This window comes from Onychostruthus taczanowskii, unplaced genomic scaffold (genome assembly GCF_017590055.1).
Source record: "Onychostruthus taczanowskii isolate IOZ18803 unplaced genomic scaffold, ASM1759005v1 scaffold38, whole genome shotgun sequence".
Taxonomy (NCBI): Eukaryota; Metazoa; Chordata; class Aves; order Passeriformes; family Passeridae; genus Onychostruthus; species Onychostruthus taczanowskii.
In genome coordinates this window covers 4,415,830-4,433,106 of record NW_024501237.1, presented here as the reverse complement: position 1 = coordinate 4,433,106, position 17,277 = coordinate 4,415,830, and the positions used below count along the sequence as shown (strand labels likewise).

General features: G+C 35.9%; 1 protein-coding gene across 1 annotated transcript in view; it reads left to right on the top strand.

Moving 5' to 3' along the window:
• TTC29 (tetratricopeptide repeat domain 29) overlaps positions 1 to 17,277 on the top strand; it is a 110,772-nt gene that overhangs the window by 16,023 nt on the left and 77,472 nt on the right. Inside the window, exon 4 of the mRNA XM_041411887.1 lies at positions 8,914 to 9,099. Coding sequence (XP_041267821.1) covers positions 8,914 to 9,099 — 186 coding nt within the window. The remainder of the gene's footprint in view (positions 1 to 8,913; positions 9,100 to 17,277) is intronic.

Genomic DNA, 17,277 nt, shown 5'->3' with positions numbered 1-17,277 from the left:
TTCCAAATTGTTTCATGTATGAATTTGAAACGCTACTGCATCTTAGCACATTGCAGCCTTAGTCAACTGAGCTGTATTTATAGAATAAATGATTAGGAGCTGCAGATATCAGGAGAGGTATTGTGAAGGAAGGAAAAAAAAGGGAAAAACATGTAGAGTGCATTTTGATAGCATCAGAAATGTTTTATGAATTTATAGCTTTGATAACATCTCAATTATTTCTTCATAGTTTCATTATTTATTGTTTTTCTTCCTGTATTGATTTGAGTAGCTGGTTTTGTATTAGAAAAATTTAATAGGTGAAATACTGTTTCACACAGTAATACTTTTATAAATCTGTTTTTATTAAAAACCCTGCTAACTGTGTTTGGATTTGTGACTGACTTAAAAAGGATTGTGAACATGTCAAATAAAATACAGCACACAGATGTAACATGCCACCTGTGAATTACTAGATATTAGTGAAGACATAACTCCAAATTACTGTATTTTCTCAATAGCCTACTATTTACTAAGCACTTACATTTATCATTTCCTTTTACTATAAATAGTAACATAACTTACTCCATCTTTTTTCTTTGGAATAATTGCAGGGATGGAGGCAGACAAAGCTCTACCTGCAATCTTGTGTCATAGCTGAGTTGAAATCGGTGTAGTTGTGTTGTTTCAAGTTGCATTTTGATCATTACAAATATGAAAACCTACAGTAAAGCTTGTGAATCTGGAATCTGAGCTTTTTGACTGAAATTTAGAAACAGATAGCTTCATTTCAAAAGAAAGGAACAGCAAAATAAACCCTTTTGGCACTTAAAAAATATTAATTTTAAATGTTTATTTGATGCTTTCTATGAAAGCCAAAAGTTGTGTTTCTTTATTTAATTCACTGTAATTCTTGATAGGAAGTCCAGCCAGCCATAATTGGAAGGAATCTTTAGCTTTGATTGGAGTATGACTAAAACCTGAATAGGCACCCCTGAATCTTGCAGAATATAAGAGAGAAGTCTTGGCTTGGACTGGCCTGGCAGAAACATTCTGCCAATAGCTGATGGTCAAAAAGTACTAGACATGGCTTATCTCAATGGTCCTGCTTCCTGCAGCCACTTGAGGAGAACAGTTTGCCTGCCTTCAGTGAATGACATTTTTCAGTGTTACAGGCTGATGAGTGACAAGAGGTGGCAAACATGAAAGGCAAGGCATTCCCAAATGTGCAGTTCCTGCCCTTCTCTCACTGAACCTGGCATTTCTTGTGTGCCGGTCTCTGCAAGTCTTTCACCTCTCCCAGGGACAAGGTACCACCACCAGCTGCCTGATTGCACCTGGCCTCTAGGAGAGAGTATCTCCCAACTTTGCCCATTGATTAAAAAGAAGAAAAAATAACGAGGACTTAAGAGTTGGCAAGTGTTGTTACTGAATTGCTGGATCAGGGCATAAATTGTGTTGATGTTTTTTTACCAGTTTCAATGCAAATCTTTGCACAAATATCTTGTTTGTATAAAATGAGGTTTGAGTTGCCAGGCACATGAAGGAGTGGATGGTAATTCCTGTTGCAGGTCTGAGAGCCAGCAGTGCTGTGAAGATTCACATGAATTGTGCAGCTCATCAAACACTAATTCAGTGGTTCTGCTAATCCGGTTACTCTCTGATTCTAATCAAATTGCTTGGGGCTCTGGCTTATGATCTCCTGACAACTCCAGTTGACACCGTTTAAGAATCATTCAGCAGTTCACCACAGCTACAACTTACCATGATGTAGCAGCTGACCTGCATTTGCTCTTCAGCTGCCACAGTTCAAGCTTAAAAGGGTGAAGGAAATATTTGGGTCAGCAAATGGTGAGTTTCATAGTGTGGTTGATGTTGCTAACATTAGGTTGGCTGAAATTTTACCTATTTCTGGTAACAATTGTATTGAAAAAGATAGCAGCTATAAATGATGACCATAAAAAATTCATTGCTTGAAAGTTTTTTTTATTAATTGAAACTTCACAAAGTGTTGGGGTTTGAACCTGGAGTGGCATATGGAAAACAAAACACTTTGTCAGTAAATAATTTTCTTATTGGTTATTTCATTTTTCTCATCTGTTATTTTTGGATAATAGGGTATTATTGTCTTAATTTTGGGTATAACTTAGAACTTCTCATTTTAGAGTTTTATGGTACTTACCATAGTGTACAGAGCAAGCTATGTACACATTCAGTTTTCATATTTATTGGTGGAAAGTGTTAATATTGTAATGGTTTCCACAGCTTACATTCTAGGACACTACAATTCTGGACATAAATAATTTGCTTGAACTGAATCAGAGCCATCCATCACAATGTGCAGGCTGATATCAAAGAGCAATTGCTTTCTTTACTGCTGGGTTTGAAAATAGTAACATTTTGTTTACCAGCATTACACTGATTGCCTTTATACACACCCGTAAATGTTCTCTCTGTTTTCATTTTTAATAGAATATTTTGGTTGAACTTCAAATTATAAAGGAGTTGTCTTTTTTTTTTTTTTTTAATTGCCTATTACCTGTACTTTACTGTGTGCAAAGAAAACAGCTCTTCTGGCCATCTTAAGCTCATTTTTGTTGCATTTGAATATCTCCCAAGTATTTTAAAAATAGAGAAGGAACTTTAATCCTTGCAGCTTCTCAGAAAAATGACTGATGGAGTTATTTTGCCCTGAGTTCAGCATTATTCTGAAAGCACTGGCAGAAATATTGCCAATGCTTGACTATATTTTTATCTTGCCTTCTTTATACAAGTAAAGTAAATGTTTCTGACTTCAAAATTGAGGAAGTTTTAATTATTCTTTGATGTTCCTTTATCCTGGACTAACCTCTTTTTTTTACTAGTTCTGGTTTCAGGAGCTTAGAGGGAAAAAAAAAGGAGGTAGTTGAGCTGTTTAAATATGCAAAGTTGTAGGGCTTTTTACAGAAGAATGCAGGATAAATGCCAGAGTAATGGATCTGCATAGCTCAGCATTTGATGTATACAGTGATTTCTTGGCACATACGTGGAAATACTGGGGGTTCCTTCAAAAGGCAAGCTGTATTTTGTATTTATCAGTACTGATAGTACTCTATCAGTATAGAGTGAGCTGGTTTGCTTGTAGATGTTGAAAGCAATGCAAAGCAAGTTCCAGCTCAAGAACAATTAAATGAAGAGCTGTCCCAGCTGTTAACTCTGCTTTAAATATAATAAACCAGGGAAAGTGCCACAGTTCAGTGGCTGCAACGTGTGTTGGGCACGCAGCACTGGAGTGGCAGATCACTGTGCCAAAGCCAGAGGATGGAATCCACGGGTATGAACACACCTTCAGAAGGGCAAGACACTGCTTATTAGCTGATTGCTGGAGCAGCTGCTGGAAACCAGGAGTTAAAACCTGGGAGCTACTGCCCTTCTGAGGTTCCACCTGCTCCTGGTTCCTGACCCCTCTCAACCTTTGTGCTGTGCTGTGTGCTAAATGCTGAATCTGTGCATGTGCTGTAGGCTGCTGACCCTTGTTCTAGACAGTACCAGACTCACAATTAGAAAGAAGTGACAACTTGGCTTTCTTTCATTCACTTCAGTGTAGAGAAAAAATTTGACAGTATGAGTTAACGTTAGTTTTTGTTGTAAAAGATGTCTTTTCATAAAGTGTGTGAAGAAAGCATGAGTATTTGATGTGCATGCACTGGAAAATCTTTGTCCAGCATACTCAAGGTTGAAAACAGAGTTTAGCATTTTACAGGAGAAAGCTTTTCTGTAAGGTTTCCCACTTATGCCCTAGGCTTGGACTAGAAACATTGCAATAACCATATTGCCCATGCTATTTTGGAAAAAAAAATGGAAATAGCTTATGCCTTAAAACAAAAAATATATAACAAACCCTCTTTTAATATTTGTTTGGATGAGGCATAGTTTTGTTTGCTTTTGAGGGGCTGGACAGGGGAACACTGTTTTATTTTCTAAGCAGGTTTGTTACTCCCTACTTAATATTTTATTGCAGGAAAAAATGCAGAAGTTGCTGGAGACCAGTGGAGGATTTTATTATTTTTGTAGTTATCTTACAAAAAGTTATCTTACAAAGAAGTGATTCTGTGCAGGAAAGAAAGCAAACCATCTCAAAATACAGCCACTTGTAATACTGCCATTGACTTCAACAGAAGCAGAACTTTTTAGAAAATTTCTGTAGTACATTTTTGTGCAATAGCTTGGAGTTCCCTTTTAGCATTCCAGATTACCAGTTAATTGACTCATATTATTATCATTAGCTGGTTTTATCCTTTACCCAGTAAAATTATACCCTGACCATTTCCTTAGCATTTTTTTAATAGACTGTGCATTGATTAAGCATTTTCCCTATACGTACCTGGCAGTGTTGGGAGTGGTGTTCTCTGTGTACACTCTAGGAAACAGTCTTTGCCTGAAACTTGGTGTCATCATGCTCACAACTCACATTTTCACTTTATTCCTTTGTGGACTTACAGCTAAACATTCAGGAAAAAAAAAATTCCATTTATGAATAAACTCTGGAAAAAGGAGTGATTGAGGAGTCTTCTACCTATAGATGTAGAGGCATCTTTTTTCTGAACAAGCAAAAGGGACTGATTCTTTGCCATGTATAGATCCAGGTGGAAATAACTGATTGCAGCACCATATTCAACTGAAGTTTGTGCTTCTTTTCTGGATGTGCTTCCATCCTGGATCTTTCTCTGTGTGAATTCTTCACAGCATCAGTCTTGCTACTAAGTCACTGATTTTGATCTTCCTGGCAAAAGAAAAATTAGTCTTCCAGCACTGTGTGTGGTTCTGACATAAAAAATTACTCCTAGTGACTTAATTGACCTTAGACCACACCTTTATGTGCCTTCAAGAGTGAAGAGTCAGTTATAATCCAGTAATGCACAATTTAAACCACTAACTGGATCATGAGTGTTAACACCTGTTGAAATGTTTCCATATGGCCTTTGTCTGGCAGGAACAAAGCACTGACTGGTGGCTTTTTGAGTGAGAAATAAGGACTTGTAGCTGAATATTGAAAGATTTCTTTCTGATACCTGTAGTTTAAAAATCAGTGCAAGTTCTTGTTAACAGAAAATGGAACACCTGCCTCTTTTATTCTTCAAAGGAAACACCAAGCCAGGAGCTCTTCCTGGTGTTTTCATCTGTTCTCTAAAGACCATTCCTGTACTTCTTTCCCTTTCTTCCATGCATCCTGTCACAAAGGAGATCATAGAGATATGGCAGCAAGTTGTACTTGAGTCACACTAGGATGGCTTGCTGACTTTCTGTGTGTTTCTTTCCTCTCATTTTAGCCCTGTTGGGGTTCTCAAACTGCACCTCACTATCCCTTGCATTGCACTGCTTAGTAGTGGTCTAGCTGAGCACAGCAAACATGCAGATATGGATTTGAGTGATCCTCTGTTCTGTGCACAGCCTTGCAGTTCTTGAGAAGAGTCCAGGAGCAAAGATATTGTGAAGTGGGCTGATCAGGGTCTATGGCTTGAGCACAAGAGGAGATGCTGCTTGGCAGCTGAGGTGCATCTAAAGAGATCCTGATACACAGCAGGGAATACCCTGTGTGTTTAATATATGGTGTTTAATGTTTAAGCTCAAGTTGAAGGGTTGGTTTTTTCTTTAATTTCTGTTTACCAGAAAGATCTCAGGAAGGTTTGATAGCTCAACTCTCCATTTGTACATAAACACTCAATTAGGGAGTTGCTTTTCATTTTTTGATCAACAGATGCCTAAAGATGACTTGTCTACATGTATTTTATAATCAGTTGTAGAGTATGTACTCTACAAAATCAGAGAGTTCAAAGTTTGAATATCCAAACTACTTGGAGATTTTATAGAAGAGAGTATTTACCTATTTCTGTATTCCTCTCCTGGGGATGTAAAAGTTCACTTTCACTAATTCTGACACTAGCTTTGCCACTGTCAGAACAACATCGGTTAACTTCTTGATTGGTAACTCAGACTTTGGAGCGAATCTAAATCAGTTGTAAAAATCTGGGCTTTGGGGCTTTGTTTTATGGCATGGGTGTCCGGTCAGCCACTGTCCAAGTCAGTGTCGGAGACAAGGTTATCTTTGTGCACTTCTCGTTGTTATGCACCGGCAGGATCCTCATCAGAGGGTCACATTACAGTTCATTCAATCAAAGCCGTGGCAGTAGCTGGAGTCTGCCTCAGGTCACTTCCGTCCCTTGGGATTTGTAGGGCACTACCTGCAGTTATTTGCGTAATTTTATGTCACATAAGTGCCTTGATACTTTGTAGCAGTGATTTCAGAGGAGCAAATCTGTATCCAGTGTGTCTGTATCCAATGATGATCCAATTATCTCTTCACTTTCTGTCTTATTGCAACCATTTTTATGCATCCTCTGGTGTCTTGGAGTTCATTTTCACTGAGCTGTGATCTAATGTGTATTATTATCTTTATGTTAGTTGTTATAATTAGGTGTTGTATTTTGCTGCTCATGTGGTCGTGTGCTTGTAACAGTGGGAAGCTCTGCCTCTACTTCTGAGGTAATCTCCAAAAGCATTCCCTTGTGCTGCAAGCATTGTTCAAGTCAGGATGAGATAAATCTTATCCAAGAAGCATCTGCTTTTTTTCACTGAGAGGAAAGGAATCCTAGGTAACTCCTATCCATATCTAAATTGGTTAGTTTGGTTGAATCCCAACTGGGTGTTGACTTTGTCTGTGAATGTTGTCCTGGTTTTGGCTAGGATAGAATTAATTTTCTTCTTAGTAGCTGGTACACTGCAGTGGATTTAGTATAATATGTGTGTGTGATAGATAATGATGCTGCATAGATGTATAAATATATGTTATAAACATATACAAATACAGGCATGTATATATGTGTGTGTGTGCATGTACACAGGTAAATATATGTATATTAAGCCAAACCCAGTTTTGTTATTTCCATTCCAGAATCATTTGAAGAGATTTTTATGAGGCTATTGTACCAAAATATTCTTAATTTCTAATGTATAAATATGTTTTATACGATGCAGACTCCAGGATATTCTGAAAAGGAGGCACCTAAGAGGTGCTTTTTCAGTCCTGAGGAGAAACAAAAGGCATGAAAACTCACAGCCATGAAGAATATTCGGATTAGGAATACTTGAAGTCTGTATGTTGATAATTATTCCTCTCAAAGATGAATTTCAAAATTTAAGCTGATGTTTTGGTTTAAAACCTTAGATGCAAATGATGAGATGATAATCTAAATGTAATTTCTGAGCTATTTCTTTTTTGGTGATTTTAAAGAGATTGTGAATCACTCATTTCTTGGAAGGGAGTGATTCACAATCTCTTTTAAAATACTAGAAATAGAAATTTATATAATACACATTGCTTCAAAATCATAATTTTATATATTTTAATGGGAATCATTAGAAAGATAGAAATCTGAGGTTGCAACTTCATGGAAGGCAAAATTCTGAGAAAATAGGTAAGAAAGCAAAATAATAAATAAAATAAAAAACACAAGGAGTAAAAAAGTATTATTTACCATTAGAGAAATGAATTTTTAAATCAAAATATAAAAAAGAGTGTTCAAGAGTGGGGTAAAGGTTTCAGCTTGATTTCAAAAAAACTTTAAGCAGGAAGAATTCAGACAATGTTCTTTGAAATTACCAAGCTGGAGAAAAAAAGGAAGAGAAACAACTAGTAGATGAACATCTTGAAGAATACAGAGATGATTAGGTGGGTAACCCTTTTTCTCAAAAGATTGAAGTCTTTACTGTGTTGTGCAACACACTGAAGAACTTTATCAGGATATTCATTGTAGAGCTGGCTGTTTGGCTCATATTCATTTAACAGCCACAAACACACGAAGTAGCCCACCAAAACTGCAATGGAATTTTAGCTAATTATTCAATTTCACATCTGACAGGAGTAGAGTTTGCACAGGAAATTAATTTATATTAGCCATGAAACATATAGGTTCATGCTCTACTTTATTATTTCATAGATTTTTTCAGCACCATATAAGAAAGAGATCTTTCAAATTCACTTTAGGGTGGAACAGTATGATAAGATTTGTCAAGAAAGTTTTAGGTTTCTACTCCAAATTAGTAAAGTTTTGGAATAATTCAAGGCTGATATCTTGTAGGGTGTTTTTTAAAGGTGCTTTTCCAAGGGAAATAAGTTGTTATTCTGTAACTTTAAATTGTAGATAATTTTGTATTGCTACTCAGATTTAGGACTTGCAGGTTTTTTGTAAATTTTAGGGATAATATGTGTTCATTCAGCTGTCTGAGATGATAAAGAGTAGAATCCAAACTTCAGGCTGTGGAGAAAATCTGTGACTTAGAATCCACTGCTTTCCACATTTGTTCTGAGAACAATTCCTGGTGAACTGGGTGGAGGATTCCTAGGGAAATGGGTGTAATTTCAGTTTGTCTTTAATTTCTAAGAGTGCTAAGGTGCTAAATATGGGAATATACATGGAAACTCAAAGCCTCTCTTGTAAGTCATACTTTGAACATGTAAAATTATATTAACTAATGGATTGTGTTTGCAGAGTGTTCTTTTTTGGTTCTTAATCTCCATCAACACAGGTACAAGGTTTGGAAAGCTCTTATGCCTTTTCAGGGCCCAGAGGCTCAGACAAATGTTTCTCCGGTCTCACTCTGACTTCTCTTTTGACTAGCCAGCGTTTTATCCAGGTTCTGTGTGTTTTATTGAACTGAATTCTGGTTTTGCACACAGAAAGGAGAACAAAAATATGTTTCCAATTGTGCCTAATTTGTAAGGTTATAATTTTCCTCTTCAATTTCTCTGAGTGAACGCACAGCAGAACTTGATGGTATTTGAATGGTGGAAATAGAAATAGCTCTTAATTTTCATTGTGATTATTGCTGTAACATGCAAAATTTCTGAACACTGATGATAATATAATGTTTTTATTTTGATTTTTGTTTTTAAAGGGCACTATGAGAAGGTGTATGATAACCAGCTTAGCTTGGCCTGCTTTTTCAATGACCCTGAGGACAAATGGTTAAGTAACTACTTTTACGAGCAAAGCTATAACACTGCTCAATTAGTAGAAATTGATGGTGGGAAGAGAAAGGCACAAGCATATGTAAATATGGGCATCATCGAAGAGGGAGAAGGTAAGGCACTGACATCACAAAGCTGCTTTGGATGGCATCTCTAGTTATACAAACTAGGCTGAAATAAAAGAGCTGGGGACATGTAGTTCTGTAATGTTTAATCCTGCTTCCAGTTTACACTTACATCCTGTATTTTTGTTCTTTTTAAAATGACCTTCTGGTTCTCTTGACCGTAAGTGACACCCTCTTTGTTTGTTCCTGACTGTCACATTGGTGTTTGCTTCAGACTTAGGCCTCACCACCAGCTCCCTTTCTCCATGTACATCCTTAAACTGTGAGTCTCTGAAATCAAAAGATATTAATAGAAGTGACTAGAATCATAGAGCAGCCCATGCTCTGAGGGACCTTGACAGATCATCTGATCCCACTTTTCTTGGGAAAGGGAGCCTAAATGAGATTCTTTTAGCACCCTGTCAATCGCATCTTAAAAACCTCCAGTGATGGGGACTCTACCACATCCCTGGGGAGCCTGTTGCAGTGAACAGTTGTTCTCACTGTAAACAATATTGCTTTCTTATATCAAGGTGAACCTTGTTTCTGTATGTAAGAGCAGATATTACCTTTCATGGCAGAGGGGTTTGTGTGTGGATAGCAGTCTGAGTATAAAAAAGGCAATTTCCTCTGCCTAAAATCCTTTCATGGTGTGGGAGGGCAAGCAATAAGTAAGCCCCAAGTAATTGAATAAAGCCTGTTTTCCAGTTCTAATTTGTAAGTGTACTGCTGCTGCATGCCTAACTATTGCTTAAAATATGTGATTTGTGTAGCCGCTATGGTTTTGTTTCTAAATTTCACTGTGGGTTGAAACAATTCCAACTCTGAACTCAACTTGTGGCTGGTTCCTCATATAAAGTGGCTTCTCTTAAAAAAAAAAAAAAAAAAAAAAAAAAAGACAGTCAGAAATTGAAATATTTTGTGGAAATAGTCTAATTCCATTAAATGTCTGGTGGAATGGATGTGCTTTGAAAGATGGCCCCATTTCCCAGCAAAAGCCTGGACATAAAACAAAAAGTCTGCAGCTCCTTTTTTTTTTTTTTTTTTTTTTTTTTAATTTTTTTTTTTTTTATTGAAAGGGTGTTGTCCTATTTTTCCTCTTGCTCTCTTACAGCTGACACATGGCACCTTTTTTTATATTTCCTCACATCTTTCTGGACTGATGGTCATTCATACTGTTTTCCTGTGAGCTGTTGCTTTATCTTTCTTGCCTGCAGCAGCCAGACCTGGATTCAATTTTAAAATTTGAGCATGTACCAATAATCAGTAAAATGGAAGGATTACTTTTCCTACACATGGTATCATCCAGGTTCCCAGTTGATAAGATAGCAGTTGCTTAAAGCCCAGCCAGTCACAACCAAGTCATTTTCATTTTGAATGAAAAATGCTTAGGTCGGTTATCTACCTCTTACTCAGTAGAACATTACTAAAACTTTGCTGGATTTTTTTTTTTTTTTTTTTTTTTGCAACCTTTTTACTTGGTCCTTTAGTTACTAAAAAATAAAATTTTAAGAAGGTGCAGACAAGCAAACATTCATGTCTACTTGTAACTTCAAAGGCTCTTACTGAGTGTGACTCACTGCTGTTACCCAAGCACTGCCCAAAAAAAAAAAAAAATTAACATTTTCTACTTTATGATGTCTTAAGCAAAAGTTGTTGAATACTTAAATATCTTCAGGCCCATTATAAAGGCACATAAGTAAAGTTATGAAATAGCCTGAGATGATCAGAGAAGCAGAAATTTTATTTTCCTACTGAAAAATATTAGAAACTTTTAGAAGAGAAGCTTCTTATTAACCTTATTAATGAGAGATAAAGCAAAGTGGATTTTCAGTGCCCAGGGTAAAACTCCACTGAATCGTGGGCTCTGTCTGTTGAAAGTATTTTATTTCCAGAGAGAGAGAGGTAAAAAAAACCAAAGACGCTGAGAAAGTAAGCATAGAATTTGCTTTGAGGGACCACTGAGAAAAAAGACAGCAGATGTATTCCTTGCACTTTGTATTTTCAAGGGTGAAAAATTGATTCAAGGGCAAGTTCTGATTGGAGAAAAAGTGTGAGAGGACATATTGGGTTGGCATTCTATAATATTCCATCAGTTTTAATGATGTTATAAGTAAAATTTTAATTCTGCCTTTTTTTTTTTTTTTGTTCAGTTATTTATAATTTGATAATTAATTTGTGAACCAAATTAGTCAGATTCCCTCTTCTCTGGGGGTGTATCTACAGGAATAAATGAAAACATCTGATCCCAGTTATTTTCAGTTCTCTTATCCAATAGTGTATTTTTCATTACTTGGGAAAGGAAGCTGTCTGTGTATGCTTAGGACTGATTGCTTGGGAGTATAAAGTTAAACATGGACTTGTAAAGATTGCTGTTTGCCTTGGAAGAAAATCAATAAATTTGCTGGGTAATTTTTGTGTAATCAAATTTAAAGTTCTTTGACTTTCAGCCTGGTCCCTGTCCTAGAGGCTGGATATAACCTGATGTTCATTAATCTTCAAAGCTAAATATTTGTGGTGTTGGTGGTGTAGACTTCAGTCATGATATTTGGATGCAGGTCATTAGTAGCTGCCAGTAAGGGAAAGAAAACACTAAGAAGTGAGTAGCCTGCTACAGAAACAAATGGAATGTTCTGCTTGGAGCAAACATGATTTTAATGGCATTTCTTCACAGAATGAGATTTTTAAGTGCTTCCCTAAAATACTCTGCCTGTAGAATAAGGTCTGAAGCATTCACTGATTATTGGAGGGGTGTTCAGATTTTGATGCTGTTCAATTAGCTGTGCTATCCCCCTAGTTTGTCTTTCCTCAGAGGGCTGATAATAAGTCACTTTATTACTTTTTGTTACTCATCATTTTACTTTATTTACTCATTTATTACTTATTTTTTCACATAGCTCTTTAATGTGCTGATGTTACTTTGCAGACACTGAAAATGCAGTGACCTAACACATTTTTCTCATGTTGAATCCAGAATTACTTGTTGACCAAGTAAGCACAGGCTTTGTGATAGAATCTCTTAAGAAATGTAAGTTTAAAAAAAAAAAAAAAAACTTCCTGTACTTTCAATGCATTTTCAAAAGTAATATCAGTCATTATAAGCATATCAGAGAGTAAGATTATAATCATAGTTTATGATAGATTATTATTGTGCTTTCTGCTGAAGTTAATTTTGAACCTGAGGTTTACACTGTTGTATCTTGCAGAAGAAACAGTTGGAGTCCACTGAAAAACACAATGTCTAGTATTGTTTTGTACAGGTTCTTATGTCATTGCAATATTTGAGTGCTTTCTGTTTTGTGCTAGATGCTTGCTGCCTATCATACATGAAGTGATATGCACCTTAAATATATGCATCCCAAAGTTTAAAATAACTTATATCGATAAAAAGAGCAGAATGAGGGAAAACCAGGAGTTTGTACTTGTAGGAGCTCTTTGCTTCAAATATGTTACAACAAAACCAGATAAATTTCTATATTATTCAAAAGCATAGCTCAACCAAGCATCTGAAATTAGGGTACCTGTCAGTTGCAGTGCTTTGGGAACATTTCTTTAAATAATTGCTTGAGAAAACATATAAGTATCACAGTAGAGTCCAGTGAATAAAACTTTCACAGTTAATTACGAATGTGTGTCAGTGCCACTCCAGAACCTGGATCTCCCCTGCTATGAGAGCTGTAAGATGTGTGGAAATGATGCCATTTTTCTCAAGGCAGTGGTGGCTTTGAATTAGTCATCAGATTTATATTCTGCTAGCACATAAGGATCAACAAAAGTGGAGGTAATACTTCATCTGAAGTCTTTACAGGCTGAAAAGATTAAAGCCAGTCAGAACTAGTGAGAGAAAGGGAGCAAGAGCAAAGCAATGTTGGGAATCTCAGAGCTGATTCCCACAACATACACCTAATCCAGAAGCTCAGTTTTGTCCGTGTGTGTTTTTTTTTTAGATTGCAAGCCTTACGAGAGCCTTCCTCAATAAGGAATTCCTTTAGTCCTTTCTAAAATAGCTTCAATATTTCAAAAATCTGCCATGTCCTGCAAATTGATGAAGAGTTTGTAAGTGCTCAGTCTTAATCCAGCTCTGCCTTGATTATAAGCAATGTTAAGATCTGATTGCTTTTCAAACAGAGCAATATTATGCCAGAGTTGATCACTTCTGATCACTTTGCACCTAGCCCAAAAACATTAATTAGTTGAACCTGATTTATTTGAAATGGTGTAATTGTTTTGTCTGTGATCATGGATAAAATATGGTCTATTTCATGTGTTGATAGAAATTTTTTGATAGAAACTTTTCTGGTTGAAAGACCTACTAAACAGGAGGGACTTAGAAGTTTAATTAATTTGTTAGGAAAGAAACCACCACAGGATTCTTGCAGATTTTAACAATCTCGATTAAAACTCATGTGTAGGATTTTCCCTGTCACTTTGCCATTTTGTTGAAATGCAGGTTTTTATTAAGGAATTGCAGAAATTGATGGAAAGGTTCTGATTGTTTAAGGGGCATTTCACAGAATGGCTGGATTGGAAGGAACCTCTGAAGATCACCTAGTCCAATTGCCCTGCTAAAGCAGGTTTCACCTGAAACAAGTTGCACAGGATAGCTTTGAGTTATGAAGCTTAACTATTAATTACTGGATATATTTGCTGAACAACAACTTAAAGATGGTTCATGGCATCTTTGGTTTTGGAACATAAAAAGTCTCAACTGTTTATTTTCTTGTTCTTAGTCAAGAAATTCTTGCTAAGAATCCATTCTTACTAAGAAATTGTTGATTTTGTATTTTGAATTGTTTATGACAAATGCATTTTAATTGAAAACTGTAATGTATAAATAATTGAGAGAAACTCAGCATAAATTCATGAGTATCTATGCAGAGGAAATATGCACATTTAAGCAGAATTTCCCCAATTGGTTTGCCTTCAGGCAGAAATAATTTATATTCAGATATAAAAAAGAGAATGTTAATATTGCAAAATGAAGTACTAAAAAGGTTTAAAAAGGCAAAAGTTAAAATTGCTTGTGAAATTTCATATGCTTTTGTGTGTGCACAATTTGCAACTTCATTTTAATTACATAAAAATATAGTTTCTTTTTAAGAGATTCCTAAGTATAGCCAGAATGAAATTTATCTGTGGGATAGGTGTCCCACATACACCTTCTACGTTAATAGAGCTTTATGTTGTTATCTGTGCTGCAAGTCTGCCAAGCCCCCTTAAATAGCAAATCCTCCATAGTATAGTCTAGAAACGTTCTCCTTTACAATCTGATTGCATAATTGCAAACAGCTGGTAAATAAAACAAACCAGGGGGACAGCATTTGTGAAGAGAGATTAAATTCCTCCTCACTGCATGTGGAGTGCAGAGCTGTCATTAATAACAGAATTGCTGTGTTTGAACGATCCAGCCTGTCTGTTTAACTGTGTTATGTTTCCCCCATAAGGTGTATGGCCAGTAGCTGAGATCTCTTTACCATTGTATCCACAAGCCCAGGTTAGACACTGCAAGAAGGCAACCTAAAATGAATCCAATCTCTTCATTCAGGAACAAAAGCAATTCAGAAAATCTATCTTTTAGATGATCATTTATCCTTTTGTCCGTGTTGGAGATTCTGTTCAGTAAGCAACTTGTCTTGGTACCCAGTTACCTTTGTGATTTTTGATAAAACATAACGCTGATTATCTTCCTCCTTTTTATAATTACATTTGTCATTGTGTGGACCAAAAAGAGGAAAAGTATTCAAAGATATATATTCCTATGTAATTTTTTTATAGGAAGCTTTTGTGCTAGTTAAAACATGACAGTGGCCTAAAAGAGAGTTGTAGTTCTAGAGATTTAGAGATTATCTATCCTTTCAGACAGGTTTGTTCTGCATTTGTACAGTACCCTTTCCTCTGTGCTTCTACAGCACTTGTACTAGGTGAGGTTTGGTGTGTGCTGTGATAAACTAAAGCTGGATGAGAACATGCTGCTCCCTGGCCAAGCAGAATGCTGCTGTCTCAACATGTGTGGCAAGTTCTGTCTGCCTTTTTGTCTATTTGGAGTTTGGATCAACGTCTGTCCTCAAGATACTAATTTTCTAAAAACATGGTGGGAACTCAATGTCCTATTGACATCTTACCAAATTTGGTTGAAACTCACTCCAAAAGTAGTTAAAGAACGGGATGATCATATAGATTTGTTCCCTGTGGAGACTACCCTGAAAGTGTTCATTGTCTGGAGAGAACATACCTATTTATATAACAGACCAAATCCAGTAGTAACAAAATATAATTGGTTAGTCATGGTATTCCTCCCTCCTCGCCCCAGGTTGCATGTCCCAAACTATAAACTTCTCAGATTTATTCCGAGTTGTGACTATATTTTTTTTTCCAAACAGCTTATTCAGGAAAAGGCATGTAGGAATAGTTTAGACCTAGGAACATACTCGCTTGTTTCCAAATCCTTTGTCGTTAACTACATAAACCTGTTCCTAAATTTTAAGTTATAAAGAGTCTCCACATCATGCAACTTTAAAGACAGAAAGAATGGGACCTGAAATTCTGCAGTTTGACCATTTAAGGTACTTCCAGTCACTGATTTTCACCATATCAGCTGAAGCTAATTCTCCTTTGTTATTCTGCATTTACTCTGTCTCACTAAGTGTTTATATTGTTTTCTGATTGCTTAAGAATTGAATATATAAGTTGGCTGGGAAGAACTTAATTGTAGAGCATAATTTAAAATATTTACACAGCAAATTGGTAGGAGTTACTCTTTGGATATTCTGCTTTTCTCTGTCAGTCAGAAGCAGCCATAAATCCTTCTAGATTCTTGGGAGAACAGATTGATCAGGTTTATTAAATAATTGAGCTCATCCTCCTGCAAGTGTGCGAAGTAGTTCCCCAGCAAATGACATCTTATTATTACAGGGCTGTTACTGGTATTGAACTAACAAGTACTGTCTTGAATTGCTGTTATAGAGATTAGGAATATTTTCAGCTCAAATTAGCAGTCTTAAAGTCTGAAAAAGGCTTCAGAACATGCAACATGAAAGAAAAAGGGGCCTGTTAAGTTCATAAAAATATTCTTCATAAAATTATTTTTTTGTTCTTATTTTTAAAAGGTTTTGGTTGGTAATGAGGGTATTTTGAATAAGAGAACTCAGGAAAAATTCTGTTGTGATCCTACTTCTGAAAAGAAATCCTGTGAAAATGTAATACTTTCTACATGATTTTACTTCACTTGATTTAAAGCAAGGTTTATTATTAAGCACAGGGAAGTAACAATGTTCTTTACACTAAGAAAAAGTAAGTTTCTTTAAGCCTTTCGTGGTCACTCCCACTTTCCTGGCCTAACTCTTCAAATGGAGAATCTTTTAGTTCTTCTATAACACCTGGGCTCCAATCTGTGTTCTTGCTTTCCAATAAGCTCTTCAAAATATTCACAGCAGTGCACAGGTGCTGATTCTAAATTCTGTCATTTGCATTGTCATTAAAAGTTTTGACATATGAAAAAAATATCATAAATTAGTTTCCATTCCTAGGTATTCAGTGATTGTAAAGTTCGTTTTTAAGTCATAAAACTACTGTAAAAAAGCTATGGCTATTTACTTGAACTATGAAAGATGTATCAGGAATATTTTAGAAAATATTTGATGTGTGCTTGAATATAATGTGTTACACTCAGGTGAACTGTTTATATGGGTACTTCTGTATGAAACACATTCTAAATGTTTTTGGTGTCCAATATTGTTCTGTTTGCTTTATGTGCATGTTCATAAGACGATGACATTTAATGAAGAGATCTTTTTTAAAGTATTGATAGCCATGAGTAAATTATACTGTGTTTGATCTGTATTAAAGATTCAAAGTCCAAGATATTTGAATAGAACTTAGAATAAAAATGTAATTAGGTTACATCCCTAAAGTCTGATATATCTTTAAACAAGACTGCAAATGAAACTTTATTAAAACTTCAAATGAATTATTTCTTTGCTTTTTTAAATTCTTTTCCCCTCTCTTCCCTTTCATGTCTATTACTGACATTGCTGCTTGTATTTTACCTGTCTTTTCCAGGGTATTTTAATTATTTACTGCTTAATGACTAGTACTGAGATGAAGCTGCCCTCTCACAGAGATTTTTTGTTTCCTTTGCTTCAAAGCTTTGAGTGGTCTCGGAATACTGTAGCTGGACCAGCAGTTGTC